Source organism: Carassius carassius, chromosome 15, assembly GCF_963082965.1.
Source record: "Carassius carassius chromosome 15, fCarCar2.1, whole genome shotgun sequence".
Lineage (NCBI taxonomy): Eukaryota > Metazoa > Chordata > Actinopteri > Cypriniformes > Cyprinidae > Carassius > Carassius carassius.
This window is the reverse complement of record NC_081769.1, coordinates 13,925,140-13,947,739: the sequence shown is the minus strand read 5'-3', so window position 1 is coordinate 13,947,739 and position 22,600 is coordinate 13,925,140. Positions and strand designations below refer to the sequence as shown.

At 35.0% G+C, this 22,600-nt stretch overlaps 1 protein-coding gene across 2 annotated transcripts; it reads right to left on the bottom strand.

Moving 5' to 3' along the window:
- plekha8 (pleckstrin homology domain containing, family A (phosphoinositide binding specific) member 8) lies at nt 1–22,055 on the bottom strand. 2 transcript variants are annotated; one of them, XM_059567488.1, is made up of 13 exons: nt 21,885–22,055; nt 21,351–21,467; nt 20,413–20,568; nt 13,219–13,349; nt 12,812–12,970; nt 12,690–12,730; nt 12,504–12,610; nt 12,150–12,414; nt 9,263–9,348; nt 7,761–7,819; nt 7,104–7,305; nt 6,937–6,998; nt 1–1,524 (listed from the first exon to the last, which is right to left on the bottom strand). In XM_059567488.1, exons 1-13 carry the CDS (start codon nt 21,922–21,924, stop codon nt 1,327–1,329), a joined length of 1,623 nt encoding a protein of 540 aa, XP_059423471.1. In that variant the 5' UTR covers nt 21,925–22,055; the 3' UTR covers nt 1–1,326. The 2 variants fall into 2 exon arrangements, with proteins under 2 accessions (XP_059423471.1, XP_059423472.1); XM_059567489.1 differs by having other exon boundaries at nt 12,504–12,607; nt 21,885–22,051.
- Between the last annotated feature and the right edge of the window lie 545 nt (nt 22,056–22,600).

Genomic DNA, 22,600 nt, shown 5'->3' with positions numbered 1-22,600 from the left:
TCTTCTTTTGTGTTCAACATAAAAAATACACTCATATAGGTTTGTTGACGCCATGCTGTTCAAAAACTGTACGACTTAATATCCTCTATGGAACATAGAACATATTTTGAGAAATGTTTCATGCTTTTATATTCTTAACTTTTTGTTTACCAAAAAAATTCAAAATATCGTTTGTGTTCAGCAGAAAAAGAAAGTCATACAGTCATACAATCCTGACATTTACAATACTAGGAAGGCATATTTATAAAGCTTTGTCGTATTTTAGTTTAAAACTTTGTGGAATTCAATTTTAAAAAAATGTAAACGTAAGAGAACAGTCGTCATCATATTATGTGCGAATCATTTAGTAATCTAAATCTAGATTATTGTCAAAATATAAAAACATAATCCATGCAATGCAACATGCAGACATTTGTATCATTCATATGATTTGAGAATAGGCATAGTGTGATTCTTACAATAAAAATCAACAGTTAAAATTAATATTCATATAAGTAAATAAATAAAGTCACTGAGAACATATCATAACATCTTTCCTTTTGTAGATCCACAGCTACATGTTCTTAAAAGTAGGAAATCTTTCCACAAGATCATGAAGAAGAAACCCTGCTTTGGTCCCTCTCACCAAGCTGAATTGAGTTATTGTGAATGTGTTTAAACTAAGATTATGTCACTGCAAAAAATAGTCCACCACAGTATCTGTATACTTCAGGTAAGTACTTGGTTTTATAAACACACTGCATGTTGATCTGAATCCCCAAAAGCCTCTGAATAACAACTTAGTTTTGTGCTAGTCTAAAATGAACGAGATGTGAGTATATGTATAAAAGTAATGCAATATTTGAAGTTAGGAGAAAAGCACATGTGCAGTTGTATTGCAGATAAGCATACTGCGAGTAACAGCTTCACTGCCAGGTAAACAATATCTTCAGCTTATCTGCTGTTGTACTCTTATGCCTAAAAGTGTATGAAAAACATACAACCGATTTCAACAAAACACTTGTTCACGCCACTGAAGGTTTCTAAAAATATACCTTTTCCCCGAAACACTTGGAATCACACCCTGCACTCCTCAGCTAGCATTATTTTGACTCGCATGTTGAAATTTCACAGGGATGACTGTTATTGGACTCTGCATATGCCACATTATCCAACACACTCTAACTGGTCAGGCTTTGCAAGCCCTGCCCTCACAGAAACCTCCGTTTTCAACACTAACTTCGGGCTCGGTTACCACAGCGGATGAAAGAGTTACAATTTCACCACTGAAACCGGTGAGCTCCGTCAGAACCAAGCTCTGTTCGCTGTGTAAGTGTATTTGATTAGTCACACGATGTCATCTGATTCCAAGCCATACTCCTCATAGAGAGCATCCAGGATGGACAGCTGCTTCTCCATGGCTGGCAGGTAGACGTCTAGGTCTCGATGCATGCCAGTCGTAAAGCCTTCCTTCAGCTCATCGCCTTCATGAGAAACCAGAGCAGCCATGAAGCCCTGATAGGATGGGGCAGCCCGTAGAGCCAGCTAAAATGAACAAACACAGTCAGAAAGGCCTAAGGAGGGCTGAATGCGTGTTGTTGTTTTTACAGAGCTGTATATTAAATGTATTTTCAATGGAACACTAAAGGACATTTTTAAAGGATCCATGCACAGTTGGTGCCATAAAACGATCAATCATGACAACTCTCGGGATAGAGCTTTTATAGTGTAATGGACGTGCCAGTGTTAATGTATTTGGTCTTGGCTGAACAGATCTGCAACATTGCTGCCGAACAAGCACAGGGACTTACTACTACAAGGATATTCAACGACAAGCTGCTGTGAACATACAGCATACATTCAATTATTCGTAGCAGATTTATATGGGTGGAGCTGGGGAAGGTGGAGGGTTTTTGATGGTATGCTATAGGGGTGAGCGAAAATCATGATAGGAGTAATGCTATTTCTCGGTAATGAGATATATATATATATATATATATATATATATATATATATATATATATATATATACACACACACACAGGTCCTTCTCAAAAAATTAGCATATTGTGATAAAGTTCATTATTTTCCATAATGTAATGATAAAAATTTAACTTTCATATATTTTAGATTCATTGCACACCAATTGAAATATTTCAGGTCTTTTTATTGTTTTAATACTCATGATTTTGGCATACAGCTCATGAAAACCCCAAATTCCTATCTCAAAATATTAGCATATCATGAAAAGGTTCTCTAAACGAGCTATTAACCTAATCATCTGAATCAACTAATTAACTCTAAACACCTGCAAAAGATTCCTGAGGCTTTTAAAAACTCCCAGCCTGGTTCATTACCGCAATCATGGGTAAGACTGCTGACCTGACTGCTGTCCAGAAGGCCATCATTGACACCCTCAAGCGAGAGGGTAAGACACAGAAAGAAATTTCTGAACGAACAGGCTGTTCCCAGAGTGCTGTATCAAGGCACCTCATTGGGAAGTCTGTGAGAAGGAAAAAGTGTGGCAAAAAACGCTGCACAACGAGAAGAGGTTACCGGACCCTGAGGAAGATTGTGGAGAAGGACCGATTCCAGACCTTGGGGGACCTGCAGAAGCAGTGGACTGAGTCTGGAGTAGAAACATCCAGAGCCACCGTGCACAGGCGTGTGCAGGAAATGGGCTACAGGTGCCGCATTCCCCAGGTCAAGCTACTTTTGAACCAGAAACAGCGCGAGAAGCGCCTGACCTGGGCTACAGAGAAGCAGCACTGGACTTTTGGACAAATTTTGCATGTCATTCAGAAATCAAGGTGCCAGAGTCTGGAGGAAGACTAGGGAGAAGGAAATGCCAAAATACCTGAAGTCCAGTGTCAAGTACCCACAGTCAGTGATGGTCTGGGGTGCCATGTCAGCTGCTGGTGTTGGTCCACTGTGTTTTATCAAGGGCAGGGTCAATGCAGCTAGTTATCAGGAGATTTTGGAGCACTTTATGCTTCCATCTGCTGAAAAGCTTTATGGAGATGAAGATTTCGTTTGTCAGCACGACCTGGCACCTGCTCACAGTGCCAAAACCACTGGTAAATGGTTTACTGACCATGGTATTACTGTGCTCAATTGGCCTGCCAACTCTCCTGACCTGAACCCCATAGAGAATCTGTGGGATATTGTGAAGAGAAAGTTGAAAGACGCAAGACCCAACACTCTAGATGAGCTTAAGGCCGCTATCGAAGCATCCTGGGCCTCCATAACACCTCAGCAGTGCCACAGGCTGATTGCCTCCATGCCACGCCGCATTGAAGCAGTCATTTCTGCAAAAGGATTCCCGACCAAGTATTGAGTGCATAACTGAACATAATTATTTGAAGGTTGCCTTTTTTTGTATTAAAAACACTTTTCTTTTATTGGTCGGATGAAATATGCTAATCTTTTGAGATAGGAATTTTGGGTTTTCATGAGCTGTATGCCAAAATCATCAGTATTAAAACAATAAAAGACCTGAAATATTTCAGTTGGTGTGCAATGAATCTAAAATATATGAAAGTTAAATTTTTATCATTACATTATGGAAAATAATGAACTTTATCACAATATGCTAGTTTTTTGAGAAGGACCTGTATACAGTACAGACCAAAAGTTTGGAAACATTACTATTTTTAATGTTTTTGAAAAAAGTTTCTTCTGCTCATCAAGCCTGCATTTATTTGATCAAAAATACAGAAAAAACTGTAATATTGTGAAATATTATTACAACTTAAAATAATAGTTTTCAATTTGAATATACTTTAAAAAATAATTTATTCCTGTGATGCAAAGCTGAATTTTCAGTATCATTACTCCAGCCTTCAGTGTCACATGTAACATCCAGTCTATCACTTAAATTCTAATAATATATATTCTAATAATATATTTTCTTTAATATCACTTTTTATCAATTTAACACATCCTTGCTGAATAAAAGTATTGATTTTATTTAAAAAAATAAAAAAATAAATTACTGACCCCAAATTACTGACCAGTAGTGTATATTGTTATTACAAAATATTTATATTTTAAAAACATAGCTTCTTTTTTTTTACTTTTTATTCATCAAAGTATCCTAAAAAAGTATCAAATGTTCTGAAAAAATATTAAGCAGCAGAACAGTTTCCAACTTTGATAATGAATCATCATATTAGAATGATTTCTAAAGGATCATGTGATAATGATCCTAAAAATTCAGCTTTGCATCGCAGAAATAAATGATCATTTAAAGTATAATAAATTTTAAAACAATTATTTTAAATTGTAATAATATATCACAATATTACTTTTTTCTGTATTTTTGATCAAATAAACATAAAAAATAGTAAAATATTAAAAATAGTTTCCAAACTTTTGGTCTGTACTGTATATATATGTATATACATATATATATATATATATATATATATACACACATATATGTATGTATGTATGCATGTATGTATATATATATATATATATATATATATATATATATATATATATATATATATATATATATATATATATATATATATATATATATATATATATATTTATATTAGGGATATGCCGGTATCTAATTTTCCCGTTGCGGTTAATTGATAATGCTTTTATCATGGTATACGGTATTGTCACGGTACTGAAATTTTGTTTTAAAAAAGTGGTCATAAAACAGTATAACAGGTTAAATAACTTTTTTTCTTATAACAAAAATAACTAAACATTTAAAACAAAGCAATACATAAAAATATATAAAAATTAAATGTTTTACACATTAAAGTGCAAAAGAACTATAAAAACCAATAGGTATCACTTTACAGTAAGACCTCATTAGTTAATCTTAGTTAATGCATTAACATTCAAGGCAAGGCAAGTTTATTTATAGCCCATTTCGTACACAATGGTAATTCAAAAATAAATTAAAAAAAAAGTCATGAAGAAAAATAATCACAAAAATAAAAAAAGCAATTTAAGAACTTGAAAATGAAAATTATTTAAAAATTGACTTAAAATGAATTTAAGACCGTTTCAAAATAGAAAATGATTTTACATAAAATACAGTGCAATACATAAAATATAGTGTAATCAGTTCGGACATCACATAGTGCTCATTCAATAAATGCACAGCTAAACAATGAGCAATAGCTACATTTTCTATAGATGTTATTAATCTTTGTTAAAAAATACAAGTCTTAGTTCATGTTAGCTCATTAAATAACACAGTTGCAACTTTCAATTTTAACAATGTGTTATTAAATATTGGAATACCTAAGATTAATGAATGTTCAGAATAATTTTTTCATTGGCAGTTTATGTTAACTAATGAAGCCATAATGTAAAGTGTGAATGAACAATAAAATATCAAAACACTTTCAAACAATATCTAATGGCATTTGCAGTCCAGATTAAAAAAAAAAAATGAATGTTTAAAGATAAACAGCCTATTAAGTAGAAATATTTCAGTAGTTGGCTCTGTAATAAACACCATAGGGAAAACACAAATCTGAATGGTTATATAAGATTATTTTTATGTTTACAGGGTAAGGGCTGCATTTAGCGCCATCTTCTGTCAGAGAGTGAATGTGCTTTCATTCAGCGCGTCTCTCACGTGTTCCTCCATGCGCTTCTCATGCGTGCTTGTTCACATCAGAGTTCATGCGCTCTTTCAAGCAGCATACAGCGATGTTGTGCATTTTAAGCAGCTGATGGGAATAATATTCATAAAATGCATTCCAAATTCTAAATAATTTGAAATGTATATTTATTCACGGTATTTAGAAGTGCCCACGATAACAATATCGTGCATAGCCTATTAATCACCGCAATATATCGCATTACCGAATACCGGCACAATTCTAATATATATATATATATATACTTTGGTTTTGCTTTAAATTAGGTTATGATATCAATTTTTTTATACCATAGAAATTTCTCTTCTTGTCAGCAGTGTCAATATAACAAAAAACTAATACTAGCCTAAATGTAAAAACAAACAAACAAAAACTCACTGAAAAAAGTAAACAGTCAGTGATTATATAAGAATAAGAAACATTACAATAACAGGACCAAAAACTACAGAAGAACAAATAAATGTAGAAATGCTACATACACTCTATAAACTAAATAAATATAATAAGTATACAAATACTGCATACTCTTAACTGATTAAATTAATTATAAATATCCTTCTTATTAAAGTTGCGAAAGTGATTTTAGTCAACAGCAGTGAAAAATTCTCTTTTGTTGTTTGATTAACATGAATGACAGACAGGACAGGAATATTAGACTGCTGTCACTTTAAGAGCTGCCCGGATCCAATATACTGTTACGGATGTTTTCTTTCTCAGCTGTTTGCTTTCTCTTAAGAACTATTAGGATACTTGCAAAAACGGGCATTTTGATACATTCAAGCATGTCTATTTAACTGTTCAAGGCTTATAAAGTTCTCAGAAACATTCTCTTAGACAGCTCATGCGATGTTGAGAGGATGTGATTGTTAGCAGATTGCATTATCAGCTTACGCCATATAGAGAATGACTGCACTAGATGTTTTATAGATGCCCATAAAAGAACTTTCTAAATAAATAAAATGGCATACATAGCCTGAAGGGCAGTGCTCTAACATGTTGCTTCCTGTCTACTCTATAGTGCCTAATCACAATAAAATAGCAAAAATAAAATATAACTATATATTTTAAAAAAATAATGGTATTAATATGGAGGCCCGCACATAACGAAAAAACTAAACAAACCAAAAAGAAAAAATATATGTATATTGTAGCCACAAACTGATTAGTGGTGGGTTCTTTAATATATATACATTTTCTTTTTGTTAGAATGAAGTATGGTAAAACTGTATAAAGTTTCTAGCCCCCAAAAAAGTGACACTATAGGCCATCAGACAAATATTCCTTTAAAATGGAAAAACAGCACTCTTAGCACAACACTTACTGCAAAGACACCTCGAACAACCCATCCATGATATTGCCGTAGCGTCTTTCCATATGCATTATCTGAAAGAAGAAAAAAGGGGACATTACAAAGCACTTTGTTGTTTGAACCAGGTGTTATTTTCTTTTTGCAACACAAACGGTTTTAGATTTGATCATCTGACTTACTAAGAGCTCCTTGGACATCCTTTATCCCTGTATTGATTTCAGAAAGAAATTCTTTGAGGAACTTGAGTCCACGTTTAAGCCACAGCAGTGCTTCTGTGGCCGAGTTCCTCACCTGTGTCACCTCCGTCTCCACCTCATGCAGCACGATGCTCTGCAGGGTGGGGAAACTCTCAGGATCGGACACCACCTTCTGCTGGATTTTCTGATTGAGAAAATGAGGACGAACTCTCAGACCAAGTTATTATGCCCTCTAGTGGTTATGGTGACATCCAGAAAAAGTACAGAGAAATTACAGTAACCTGTTAAATACTTCAACTGACCTCCCAAGTAATAATACATATATCATAATATGTAATGAAACCCACTACAAACCAGTCTCAAAGTCGTCACAGGCGTTACTTTGAAAGGTCGAGCTTAACTAAATATTATCTGTATTATACAGTAATTACTTATTATTGTTTATTACAGATGATCAAATTCTGTACTGGATGCACTGAATTTTAATTGTGAGATGCATCAATGCATTTTTCACCCCAATACTAAAAGACATGCACGTCATCCTCGAGTTAACCTATAATCTGTAAATCCACTGCTCATGTCATTTAAAATATGTATGTATTATTATAAATGTATTTCATTGTTTGCATTTACACTTACCTTAATGTTTCCCACAAAATCTATTTTAACTGGAGCAAAGACAGTTGGTCCAAGCTTGTCTGAGGGGAGAAAGTCTTTGTGAGTACTTTGTTGGTTAAGCTGTTAGTTTCATCCTAAACATACAGTACTGTTCAAAAGTTTGGGGTCAGTAATTTTTGGAGGAAATTAATACATTTATTTGGCAAAGAAGAATTAATTGATCAAACATTGCAGTAAAGACATTTACAGGACATTATAAAAAAAAAAAAAAATTATATTCCAAATTATTTTCTTTGAAGTGTTTTATCAATCCCAAAAAAACAATGCATCAACGTATTTAAATTAAATTAAATTAATGCATTTAGCAGACGCTTTTATCCGAAGCGACTTACAGTGCATTCAGGCTATCAATTTATACCGATCATGTGTTCCCGGGGAATCGAACCCACAACCTTTGCGCTTGATAGCGAAATGCTCTACCAATTGAGCTACAGGAACACTAAATAATTACATAGCACAACTGTTTTCAATATTGATAATAATACAAGTAAAAATAATGTTTTACTGTGCACCAAAATCAGAATAATCTCAAAAGGAGCAATGACGGCTGAAAATGCAGTTTTACCATCATAGGAATACATTTTAAAATGCATCATGGAAAACTGCTACATTTTATTGTAATTACATTACACAATTTATACTTTTTCAACAGCATTTTTAAATTAAAGAAATAATGCCTTGAGGAACCATAGAAAAATATTACCAACCGCAAACTTATGAATGGTAGTATATTCATATATTGGTCAGGGTCATAGTAACTGTGAGACAATGACACACATACAATTCAATGCGAAGGCCTAGAAACATCTGTGGGAAATAACAATTTGTGCCAGTTCATATGCAGTCCAATGATCTATCTGCACAAGGATCTACTTTATTCCTGATGTGCAAGTGTATTGAGTCTCCACAACCCAGAGAGAAACGCCATTAATCTCTACCCAGTCATCATCAGAAGCATCAATGCCCATTTAAGCTATAGAAAAAAGTGAGACTTTAAAACTGTACCAGTAGAAAACCAGTGCACGACATACCAATCACCTTTGATATCACCTTGATAAAGATTGTCCTTAAGTAGAAAGTGAGGAAAAGTGAGAAAAGTCTTCTGTACAAACTTTTAGAATTGATTGCAGACACAGCTTTTCTTGTTTTTAGCCCCAGTTCTTGGTCAGATACTCACCAAACTGTCCCAGTATACAGACATAGCAGAGAATGCAAGACCATGCATGAGGGAGCATGAGGTATTAACTGTGCAGACCAATGTGAGATGCAAATAAAAAATATAAAAGAGCACATTGTGAAGTGACACATCCACAGAGTACCAAAGATTTATGTCCCCAGTAGCATTTTACAACATTTAATAAGCACAAGCAGAGTATGAGTCAACTTTGACTGACTGACGAGAAAAGAAACAAAGCAACGAAGGGGTGGAAAAGGGAGAAAGAGTGAAAGATAGAATGTCCTACCTAAAACTGGTACTATAGCATAGCAAGAATCCAAAAAGGCTTGTGTGGGAATACCACTGTCGTCCTCCAGTATTATATCACTAAATCTACAAGAAAAAACCACAGACGTTCAAACAAGGACAATACATTAGAACACACGTCAACAAAACACATTTATTTGATGAAATTAAACACCAATACAAAAGCAGGCATAGCAAAAGCAGAAGAAAACCAGTTTGGAACATGCAGCCCTTGATTAAGAACAGCACACATTATAAATGAGATTCTATAACCTTCCCACATTGATATAATACTGAAAAGGTTTTCATATCTAAATAGCGACACAATGCATTGATAACATTTCACATTACTGACAGTTCAATTTTATTTGGTTTCAGCCCAATGAAGGCTGTTGGAGCAGATTAGTGTTGTAGATACATGATAACTTCATTATAACATAAAAGAGATGAAAGAATTATGAATAGCAAGAGAATCTACAAACCCTCATCAGGCTGGGCCTCATTTTGAGCGACCAAAAGAAAACATACCATGATAAACATTTAATCATGAACCACTTTTTTCTTTACATGATTAAATCACTATGTTGAAACTGCAAGACATTTATTTCTTTGTTTTGGAACTTTCCACATGCAAGGTACAAATACGAGACTTTCCAGCAAAGGACTAGTGCTGGGCAACAATTACATTTTTTTTTAATCGCAATCAATCGCATTGTTATGCACAAAACTAATAATGCATTCAAAAGTAGTGTATTGTGCACTTTTTTCACTTAAAAGTAGGCCTACTGCTATATAAATAAGTGTAGGAAACATTTGGTTTGCAAACACTTTAAACAAAATGCGCTTTTTACCGCAGTGTTCCTTTTACATAGTAGCAGTTAAAATATTTATTGTAGCCTAAATCTCAACTTATAACATTAATGTAATTAAATTAAATATAAATCAAGCCATTTGTCACTGCCAGGACATTAACATTTTTATAGAAAATATTTGATAGTTTTTTTTTAGAGAAAAACAAGTTACCCTCAGAGTCCAGTGCCTCTATCATAAAACAGGGTTTCCCACACATTGATTTATTTGTGACGGGCCGCCACAATATCAAAACTGACCACCACAAATAGATTTTCCAAAAGGCTTTGACTTCATTGAATAAACATGAGCACTGCACGTTTCAAAATCAAAAACCGGTGCGGGTGTTTTTATATCACCGTATTTCAGAAGGAAACCAACTGTATTTAGAAAATTTTTGATTTCATTTTGCATGTAATGCTTGATAAGGCTGCGTTAGTGAGCTCAGCGCTGCTTTACAGCTGTTACCGGAGAAACTTCTATCTCTCCTGCTCTTAAAGCGCCTCCTGCTGGTAGAAAATTAATTTGTATACATATGTATATATGGGGGTGGGGGAGTGCCACCATGAATAGAGTGTAAGGCTGTGGGAAACACTGTATCAGTATAACAGGCATCTTCCTATTAGAGACCTGCACGATTGCAGGACCCATCGCAGCAGAGTGCGGCACAGGATAACACTTGATGGGTGAAGGTTGTGTGTGCGGGATGCGGGAGAATAATTAGGGTGTGCTCACACTAGGCAATCTTAACTGTGTTGGAGCACATTTGACCCCCAAAGCCTGGTTCGTTTGACTAGTGTTATCACTCCGTTTATCTGTCCCTGGCTCGGTTGGAAGAGGTGGGCAAGAGCACGGTTCAGTTATATATAAATCAGTGAGTGTGAGTGCAGAACTTCTGATACGTGCTGCATGATTGCGTGAATATTTCTGAGCGGGAAAAGCGTTAGATCTGTAAAGCAGTAAATATTGTGAGAGGAACGTGTGTTATCGCGTCCCATATGACTCAAAATAATAAACCACAAAGTTATCAAAATGATTCACTCCACTGTGTTGAGCGAGAGCGATTCTCTGCTGTCTTCACATGCTATTGGAGACTTCCTATTCCCAGCTTATAAAGTCATGATTACGAGCTCGTTGCATTCTTTTCTGTTAAAAATAACAGTGGACATTGGTTTGTGAATGTTGTTGATAAGCCTAAATAATTTGATCAGGAGCATTCCCTCCTGTGACCCATGATTTTTCTGTATTTATTTTTAGAGCCGGTGAGCAACAGACATAATAATAAAAAACTGTGTTAACACGTGATAAAATACCTTTCCGCGTTAATCAATCAATCAAGTGATAACGCTTTAAATTGCCCAGCCCTAGTTTGAACATTTCAATGGGACTTTTTAAATAGATTTGAACTACAACTAATCAAATATCAGTTCAATAATTTGTCAAAATTATATGACATTCCTGTCATAAAAAAAAAAATCTCTATTTTACAGTGGGTCCAGATATGTGATATATTTTCAAAAGTTTTTAATGCGAAAAAAAAATTAATTAAAGGGACACCAAAGAGTACCCTATTTGTGGAAAGTGCCTTTTACATCACGATCCAACCAGGTGAGACGCAACAAGTATGCAGTATAAAGGTCTGTCTTTTTTGTCCAAACTGAAAGCAAACTTTTAGGTGAGTGCAAATTGGTTTATGTGGTATATCACAGCAAGCCACAAATTCTTTCAACAGACTTTACCTTTGAAGATACCTTTAACAGAACAGACAGGATTGGTCGCTTGTAACTTTATCGCGCTGCACCTGGTTACTCAGCACACAATGTTACTCAATGGAGATTTATAGTCCCACAATCTAGATTTTTTACTGAAACAATGACTTTGCATATAGCACATTTCTAAGAGTAGTGTTAGCTAATAACTTGCCATAGCATGACCATAGCTAATTTTCAAACCAAAAACAAGATTCTGATTAATTTAAATGTGTGCAGTACATTCATCTTGTTCCCTCAGAGGATCACAGCAACGGAGGCGCCTCATACCTGTGGCTCATGGTACTGAAGAATGTGTCCACCTTATCTTCCTGTTCCTGTTTATTCTCAGACTGAGGCTCATTCACTTCCTGGTCAGCCTGGATTTCTTCAGTGACCTTTTCTTTGTTTTGTGTGGGGCTCAGTGAGACTTCCTCTTGTTTTTCTTGGGTCGGTATTTCCTTCTCTCCTACAGATTTTTCAGGGTCCTGTGTCCTTGATGAAGAGCCATTACGAGGCTCCATGGGCTCCCTCTTCTCCTCCATTAAACCACTTTCTAAAAGAACAAGAGAGGAAATGATAGTAGAGGTCTGCCAACTGCTGCATGCGTAATCATTTCTGAATCTGACTTAATGTTTGTCATACTTGTAGGAGATGTAGGCATGTTTTCTTGAGGAGATGGAGGTGGTTCATTTTCTGGTCCACTCCCATGTGCTGATGTTCCTGAGATGTTGATTAAGTCCTTTCGCCTGCTTAACACACATTTTAATTGTAGAGAAAAACAAAAGCACATCTGACCCACAAGAGTACATTACTATGACCTGAACTCACTTTTCTCCTGGGTGCTGATGTCTTGGATCAGTAGGTTTGATCTATGGAAAAAAAACAATTATATTTTAGGTTTTGACAAACTAAATGAATCTACAACCGTTCAGTGATTATATTTAACATACCTTGTGAGGTTTGATGGTAGCCACAGGAGGAGAGCCTGGAGGGGTCAGACTCAGAAGGTTTGGATTGAAGGTCCGGCTAGCAATCTGCATACACTCCTCCAGGGTCTTCAAGAAGGTGCTGCAAGTGGACTTCACTAGATTTCCAGTCTCATCCCCTACCTGAAACCCACACATAGCACAACAAACTTGATTAGTCTGACTGCTTTAGGACTGATTTTTTTTATCCCTCATTTTTGTGATAAAGAAAACTACAAAAAATCTAAATGAGAATAGAATTCATTAGTGCAAGTCTGAGCTAATAAATACTCTAGTCTGTACTGATGTTTGAACAAGTTATGTATAGTTTATTTATCATAACTATGTCCATGAGCGTAGTGAAGGTTGACTCAAGACAAACACTCCCTTACCTCCCCCGAATCAGCTGCCATCTCCACTTCAGAACTTTCTTGTATTTTGTTCACTTGCTGGAGGAGAAGGTCACAGTAAAGCCTTAGCTCAGACATTTTTGTTTTCAGAGTGTCTGTGTTTTCCTGGAGCTCTGACAAAATAAAAGAGACTATTGTTGACATTATTTCCTTCATAGACCTGAATTGACAGCTCTTTGCAAAATTGCAAAATGAACAAACGTCATGATCTGAATGGGTTATGTAATCTCATTGGTTAAAGCCCCCATGAAATCATATGAAACACAGTTTCCTGTAATTGACATACTGTCTATTAAAACATCATTAAAACATATAATTTAAAGGGTTACTTCTAGTGATGCACCGATCATGATTTTTCATGGCCGATTCCGATACCGATTTTTTACAAGCACACTGGCTGTTTCCGAGAAAGAAGGAAAGTTTGCATAAACAAGATGTTTTTTTGGTATTTAATAGGCCAAACTGGCTTTTGGCTATTGAAAACAATAACCTTAACCATCTAAAATGAATGGCAGTAACTGCACATTAAGTAGCCTACATTCAATACAAACATAGATGGTACAGACATCAGCATTTAGCTTCTGTTTTTGAATTGGGTTGAAATTACATAGAACTGGCCTTAAATGAAAACATTAACTCTAACCATGTGAAATTAAAAGGCAGTAACTGCATAGTTCTACAATCCAAACAACACAATCAACACACATTCAGTAAGATGTTTCTTAATCAGTATTCAGTATTTGTTTTAATTTTTAAATTTGGTTTTAAATTTAAAAAAGGTCTTTACCAGTGAGACTAAGTAAAAGTATACTTTAAAAATAAATTATTCCAAAATGTTATAATAAAATAATGTTGGTGCGAATAAAACAAAGATGCAAATTGTTTTATTCGTCCAATTAAAAAAAAAAATTGGGTAATGATTCACATCTGTATATTTTTTTACTTGAGCCAATGAAAAATAAATAACTATTGGCTCAAGTTAAAAAAATATATGTGAATCATTACCCTAATTTTTTTTTAATTGGATGAATGAAACACTTTTTTTCAGTGTGCTACAGCAGGTGATTTTTAAATCAAATTAAGTCGATGTAATTTTAAGGTAAAATAAAAATAAACATCCTGTACAGAACTGACGTTTACTTCTGGCTTTTCAAATGTGTATGCAAGTTCTACTTTACAAAAAAAAAAAGCATTTCAGTTTTGTCACAGTTTAGTCCGTTTCGTTTCTCATCCAAACACGTGAGAAGTTGAGCTGAACATCCCTTCACTCTCTCCATTTGCGCAGGGCGCGGACAGATACAGGACGCTCGCGCAGCTTCAGTGAGCGCAGGAAAGGGGCTCTTATTTTTGCAGCAGAACATCAATAGCTGTTTGCTTCCTGCTATCTGTGCCTCAGGCGTGTAGCTCTGCACTTCCAGTGCTGAACGGCTGCCCGTGTCCTGCGCACAGATTTCGAAATGCTTCCAAACAAATGACATGATAACCAATGATTACAATGTATTCTGTGGACGCAGACGCACTTCTGGAAAAATCGGCTGAAAAAAGACCAAAAACCGTCCGACTGCCGATTGTGTATTTCAAGCAAAAACCTTCCGGTTCTGATTCATGGCCAGTCAACCGGTGCATCCCTAGTTAGTTCACCCAAAAATGAAAATTAGCCCATGAATTACTGACCCTCAAGGCATCCTAGGTGTATATGACTTCCTACTTTCAGACGAATCCAATCGAAGTTATATAAAAAATATTCTTTGATCTTCCAAGCTGTTTAACGGCAGTCAGCGGGTGTTGAAGTGCATCACTCATTCCATTCTTAATTAAAAGTGCCTCACATGGCTCCGGGGGGCAGAACAAAGGCCTCCTGTAGTTAATCGATCCATTATCGTAAGAAAAACAATTCCAACAATTTGATGAGGTACAAATTGAACAGACATTTTCTTTTATTCATTTCAATTGCAGAAGTTTATCAAAAAATTTTCTGAAATCAAACATTTTTTTGGAGACATTTAAAGGAAGATTTAAGTTAACTGCTTTATCTGAAACATGGATAAAGAAAGGCAAGGAGGTTGATCTGAAATTAAAGGGCTATAATTTATATGTCACCAACAGAGCCAATAGGACTGGAGGGGGAGTGGCCCTCTATATCTATAATGAATAGAAATGTAGACCAGTTAAATGCATGACAACAGCCATTAATGATTTAATGGAAAGTGTAGCTGTAGAAATAGAATTAGAACAAAATAGGAATATTGTTGTTGCACGTGTATATAGAAAACCAGGATCAAAAGTGGAAACCTTCATAGATAAATTAGAAGAAATGATTCATGGTCTAAATAACAAACTAAATATTGTAATTTGTGGAGATTATAATATTGATCTTCTAAAGGTAGATACACATATACAAAACTCAGATTTTTTTGGAGACATTATATAAAAATGGGTTGTATCCATTAATAACGAAGCCTAGCAGAATAACCACAACTAGTGCAACTTTAATAGATAATATCTTTACAAATGTTTTGGAGAATCACATTACTAGTGGGTTGGTAATAAATGATATAAGCGACCATCTGCCTATATTTGCAATATTTGACTATAAGTTGCCTAAAAAAAAAAAACAGTATACCATCAAATATATAAAAGGAAAAGGAGTGTTGATCATATTAATAAGTTTAGGAATGATTTAATTAAACAAGAGTGGAAAGAGGTGTACACAGATGATGTAAATAATGCTTATAATTCTTTTCTTAAATGTTATCTTACTCTGTATAATAAGCATTGTCATGAGATCCCATGCAGATCCATACAAAGGCAAAATAGTAAACCTTGGATAACAAACGGATTAAAAAATGCCTCTAAAAATAAAAATAGACTTTATAGGGAGTTTATCAAATCAAGAACAGAGAATGCAGAAAAACGCTATAAGAAATACAAAAATAAGTTGACTGATATATTGAGACAAGCAAAAAATGACTATTATAATAGAATGTTGCATGAAAATAAAAATAATATGAAGGCTACAAGGAATATTCTGAACAATGTAATTGGGAATAAGACTGGACGAACGGAACTGCCTAAATATTTTGAAAAGGACAATAGGGTGATTGAAAATAAAGATGAAATAGTCCATGAACTAAATCAATTCTTTTTAAACGTAGGACCTAGCTTAGCAAACGAAATACCAATATCTAGTGATCAGCTAGGGGGAGTCTGGAAAAGGGAAAATAGGATTTTGCAGTCAATGTATCTAGGTGAGGTGACTGAAAATGAAATATTATCTGTGGTTTATAAGCTAAAAAACATGACCTCAACAGATAGTGATGGTATTCACATGAAAATAAAAAAAAAAAAAAAAAAATTGAGAGAGAAGGAGTTTTTCCAGATAGTATGAAAATAGCTAAGGTAATATCTTTTTTTAAAACTGGAGATAAACATATTTTTAATAACTATAGACCAGTATCTCTCCTACCTCAATTTTCCAAAGTGTTTGAAAAACTCTTTGTTAATAAATTAGACAACTTTATTGAAAAACATGAATTAATAAATGAAAATCAGTACGGATTTAGGTCAAATAGGTCTACAAGTTTGGCTATCGTGAAAATTATTGAAGACATTACAACCGCAATAGACAGAAATAAATACACAATAGGAGTGTGCATTGATTTAAAGAAGTCATTTGACACTATAGATCATCAAATTCTTATTTCTAAATTATATACTTATGGAATTAGAGGAGTTGTACTGGACTGGTTAACTAGCTATTTACAACAACGACAACAATATGGTGAGTTTGATGGTTATAGGTCAGAATGTATGAAAATTGAATGTGGACTTCCACAAGGCTCAATTTTAGGACCCAAACTTTTTATTTTATATATAAATGAGATTTGTGAGGTTTCAAAAAAATTACACTATGTATTATTTGCAGACGATACAAATTTATATAGTTCAGGAAATGACTTGAAAACTTTAGCTAATAATATTGAAGATGAAATGGTTAAACTAAAATTGTGGTTTGATGTAAATAAATTATCTTTAAATTTGAATAAGACAAAGTTTATGATATTCAGCAATAAAAGAAAGGAGGAAGTCAGCTTATCTATAAACAATGTAAATATTGAGAAGGTGTCTGAAATCAGATTTTTAGGAGTCACTTTAGATGAGAAATTGACGTGGAAAAGTTATATATTCCATGTAAAAAAATAAGATGGCAAAAAGCCTATTTATTTTGAATAAGGTTAAATACAGTTTACCGTATAATACAATGAAAATGTTATATTGTTCAATGATTTTGCCTTATTTAAACTATTGTGTAGAAATATGGGGAAATACATATCATTGTAGGGCTGCACGATGTGTCGTTTAAGCATCGATATCGCGATGTACAAATCCACGATAGTCACATCGCAGGATGTGCGATGTAGGCTGTCTAGTTGATCCGTTATTCATTAACTGTACGGGCCAGCTACTCCCCTGACCTTGACGAATGTGATTCGCGGATTAATTGCACAGCTTAACCATCATAGAGTGAAAGTTTATAATTGACAGGACTGAAAACCACATGCAAGTTTAACAGGGCAGAGACAGAGAGAGCGCGCGGCGGCGCGAGAGAGACAGAGAGAGCGAGAGACAGAGAGAGCGAGAGACAGAGAGAGCGCGCGCAAGAGAGACAGACAGGGAGAGAGAGCGCGCGAGAGAAACAGACAGGAAGAGAGAGCGCGCGAGAGAGACAGAGAGAGCGCGCGCAAGAGAGACAGACAGGGAGAGCGCGCGCGAGAGAGACAGACAGAGAGTACATTAGAAGTACCATCAATGTTTATAGAAATGTATATGGATTTATTTTGCATGTAATTTTTTTTTATTATGAATATATATGTATTTTTGTTTTGTTTGTTTCTATTCTGCTATGTACAATACTTTAGGAATATGTACCTTTGTATGTCATGCCAATAAAGCAATATGAATTGAATTGAGAGAGAGAGAGAGAGAGAGAGAGAGAGAGAGAGAGAGAGAGAGACCGAGAGAGAGAGACCGAGAGAGAGCGAGCCGTTTTCAAACAACACGAGCGCTGTCTTGCTCTCCCTCCCTCGCGCATATTAATCAATTGACACGATGGTGTCGATGTTTAAATCATTTAAAATGAGAATGTAAGTGTGCTCACCCCATTTTTGTTTGTAAGAAAAGATATCGCAATATATATCGCAGAAAAATAAAATATCGCAATGTAATTTTTTCCCAATATCGTGCAGCCCTATATCATAGTAACACTATGCCTTTATTTATTTTACAGAAAAGAGCCATTCGCATTATTTTCAAAGCAGGATATAGAGACCACACAAATCCACTCTTTATTAGGTCAGGATTATTAAAACTTAAAGACATTGCAGAATTACAAACTCTGTTAGTGATGTTCAAAGCTAGAAGCAAAGCTCTTCCACATGACTTACAAAAGTTATTTGTTTTTACTTCTGAAGATGGAAATCACAGAAGGCCGTATGACTTTAAACATCTAATAGCACGAACAAACCTGAAACAAATGTGTTTGTCTGTTGCTGGAGTAAAAGCTTGGAATTCTCTAAGGAAAGATTTAAAAAGTTGTAAAAATATTATGGAGTTATAAAAAGTTCTATATAACTTTTTATATTAATATTCTATTAAGGAGTTATAAAAAGAAACAACTTGAATTATATCAAACTGAATTTTGATTTGGATTGTATGTGATCATTGTAAAACGTTTAAACAAATATCAGATATGTTGGAGTTTGGGTGATGGTGGAGGGAACGATGCTAATGACATCTATTTATGTTAATATATTTTGGGTGATGCTAATGTCATCTACTACTAATGTTAATAAATTTTGGGTGATGGTGGAGGGAACAATGTTAATGCCATCTACTATTTATGTCTATAAAGGGGGCAGATAAATATAAGAATATTATTCTTCTATCTGCTCCTTTCTGATCATGGAAATGTAAAGGAAAGTTCGAATGAATTGTATGTGTTTCGTACAAATAATGCATTTTCATGAAAAGAATAAAAGAGAAAAAGAGAAAATGAAAAATCTAGCTTGCGTCAACAGTTGTAAATGGAAGCAGTTGCGCATGTGCCGGTGAGTCTAGTGAAAACCAACATTTGTTTACAGGATCAAAGGAAGCAAAGGAAAACCAGTCTTCTCTTGGCTTATACGGAAATCCTTCGACATTCTTCTTTACAAATCCTCGATTTGTACTTTTAATTCATGACCGTTGTTTTGTTTTGATCTCTTCGCTGCACTTCCGCGTTCATTACTTCTGAGCGGCGCATGCGCAACGTCGACCTCATACGTCATCCGCCCGGAACTGCTTCCATATAAAACTGTTCGCGCAAGGTACATTAATGCGATTAATACGTTTTGAATGTAGATATTTTTCTAACAAAAAAGCGTTGATTCAGTACAGGAGGCCTTTGTTCACCCCCTAGAGCTGTGTGAGACACCTTTTAATTATGAATGGATGCGCTTTATTTAACTTCTTTTGGACTAATGCACTGCATCACCCGCTGACTGCCATTAAACAGCTTGGAAGATGAAAGACAATTTTTTATATAACGCAGATTGGATCGTCTGAAATAAGAAAGTCATATAGTCATATACAGTAGGATGCCTTGAGGGTGAGTAATTCAGGGACTCATTTTCATTTTTGGGTGAACTAACCCTTTAAAAAGTCATTTAAAAGTTTGGGATCAATTATTTAACACTTTGAAATTAAATTCAGCAAACTAATACTTCAATTCAGCAATAAATGTAACAAAATGTACAAAAAAATAGACTTTCATTGTTACAAAAGATTTCCATTTCAAATAAATGCTGTTCTTTTGAACTTTCTATTCAACAAAGAATAGTTTCAACCTTTTTAACACTGATAATAATATGAAATGTTTCTTGAAAACCAAAAAAACATATCATGTGACAGTGAAGACTGAAGTAATGGCTGCTGAAAATTCTGATTTGTAGTTTTTACTGTATTCTTGATTAAATAAATGCAGCCTTAATGACCATAACAAAAACATTAGAACTGACTGCAAACTATCAACCTAGATAGTAGTTTATATTACATTATCATATTTCACTGTCATATTAACACAAGCCAGATGATCTACATAGAATATCTGGTCCTTTACGGCAGAAATATAACACTCACCTTTCTCTCTCTTGGTTCGGTTGTCTGTGAGGCAGGCTTTTGCTGTCCCCAACGCCACAAGCCATTTCTGCCTCTCTGCTGCATTAATTGCCCTGAGATAAAAGTATTGTTCTCCTGGAATGATCAGATCAACCCTAGTGAAATCCGATGGGTGAACTACAATGGAGAGGGAGGACGAAGAAGATGGATATGCAAAGCATCAGTCACTATAGTTGTAATACAGTACTTGGGTGTTTCTTCAACTCTGGACACTTTTGGCCCTTTTAAAAAATAAAGTCTCTTCACGCTGTCAGCTTGTTTATTTTACTAGTATATTACTGTATTAAACGGTGAACACACAATTCTTCTCCTTTTCCCCATTTTATTAAGTAAAACAACTATGATTTCAATCAGTGTCATTTTCACCACATCTTCAATGAGGCATTATGTTTAATAGGATTGTATGGTGCAAATGATGGCAGTGGAAATGTATATTTTGAACATTTTTCATATAAACTGCTTTCCTTTTGTTTTCATAATTCACAAGGCTAACTTCTCATCTAGCATTTTATGTATCCTACATATAGTCTCAAAATCTATTAGGTAGAACACTTTTGTTGTAGTGGCAATGATTATAAATCATTTTCAAACAAATATTGTAGAAAGGTTGTTTACAGTTATTACAAAAATGCAATGATTCATACTTTCATGATCATGATCTCATGAAAAGTCTTGGTCTAGGGCTTGAAATAATATTATAAAATCAAATAAGACATTCGAAAGTGGCAAAAAAAAACAAAAAACTTGGAAGCCCCTGGGAAATTAAAGTTCCCAAAGACGAAGAAACATCCCCTTACATAAGCATGTGTTAAGATATCCCGAAACATAAAAATAATAGCTGCTTGTGATGTAATGGTTATTAGGTTTCCTGCTCAGGTTAGGCATAAACCTTTCCTTACCCTGTATTTCACACACAGATATTTTGATGCTGCCCTTGCATCCTTTCCATGCATCTTCTTGAGAGTCATAGTAGGAAAGAGTGCCTCCCTCAAGAACAAACCAACGAGGCTGCCAACCTTTTAACAGAAACAACAAAGCAATTATGAAATTCTTCACTGTAACTGACACATGTAACACTGTAACAATGTATTGATGACATTTGAGATCCCTCAACATAATAGGGTTTGACTTGTTCTTCCAGTCAAGTGGAGGCTTTTAACTGGTCATAGCTAGAAGTGAATAAAACAGAATCACACATCATCTTAAAACCAAAACAAACTTTTCTGAAAATGCTTTTGGCAGATGACACGTATGTTGTTCAGTTGGTCCCAGCGTTGGAAAAAAAAATATCGGCACAAAGACCTAAAGAGGATGATGACTTAACTTAATTTATACATTAGCGTTAACGTTACTTGTGCTAGCAAACAGGCTAACCGCTTTTCAGACTTCCCTGATTAACGTCATATAACTTTTGACTATCGCTGTATACATACCGCTAATATAGTTTGTCCATTTATAGAGAACTCCCTCCATGATAGACCTTCTCTTGACAATTCATTACTTAGTCGTGGCAAGACTGAGCCCAACACAGCCTCTTTGAGAAACTCGAGATTATTTTTAACTACGACAACTATATCCAAAAAACGCAAAGCGACTGCTGGGAATTGAGATTACGCAAACGACTGGCATAAAAGCTTCAGGAATACCAGTCCATGTGACCATAGAAGGTTCTGCCCACGTGCGTGACGTCTGTGGGATTTTCGTTTAGCGAACCTCTCATTGGATACGGTGTGAGTAGATGGGCGTGGTTGTGCTAAGACTATGTGTGTAATGTCCAATGAAAATTAGATACTGGTCGCTAAGGCCCGTCCTCAAAAAATCTGACCAATAATAATTAAAAGTTGTATTTTAGGGTGCCAACGTTTACGCTAGGAATCTGGGGAGTGTGTGCTGAGGTCCGAGAGTCGGTTCTTCCAAACAAATCGTTTCAAAAGAACATAGCGAGTCTTTTACGCCATCCCGTTATGATATCTCAATTTGGCATATAACATTCTCTAAATTACGTTTTGTTGTATTTGTGATGTGTCCCAGAAATTTACAAAGTGTAATTTAGGCAAGGCAAGGCAAGGTATGTTTATTTATATAGCACATTTCGTACACAGTGGTAATTTAAAGTGCACACAATGGTAATTCAAAAATTTGAACCTAA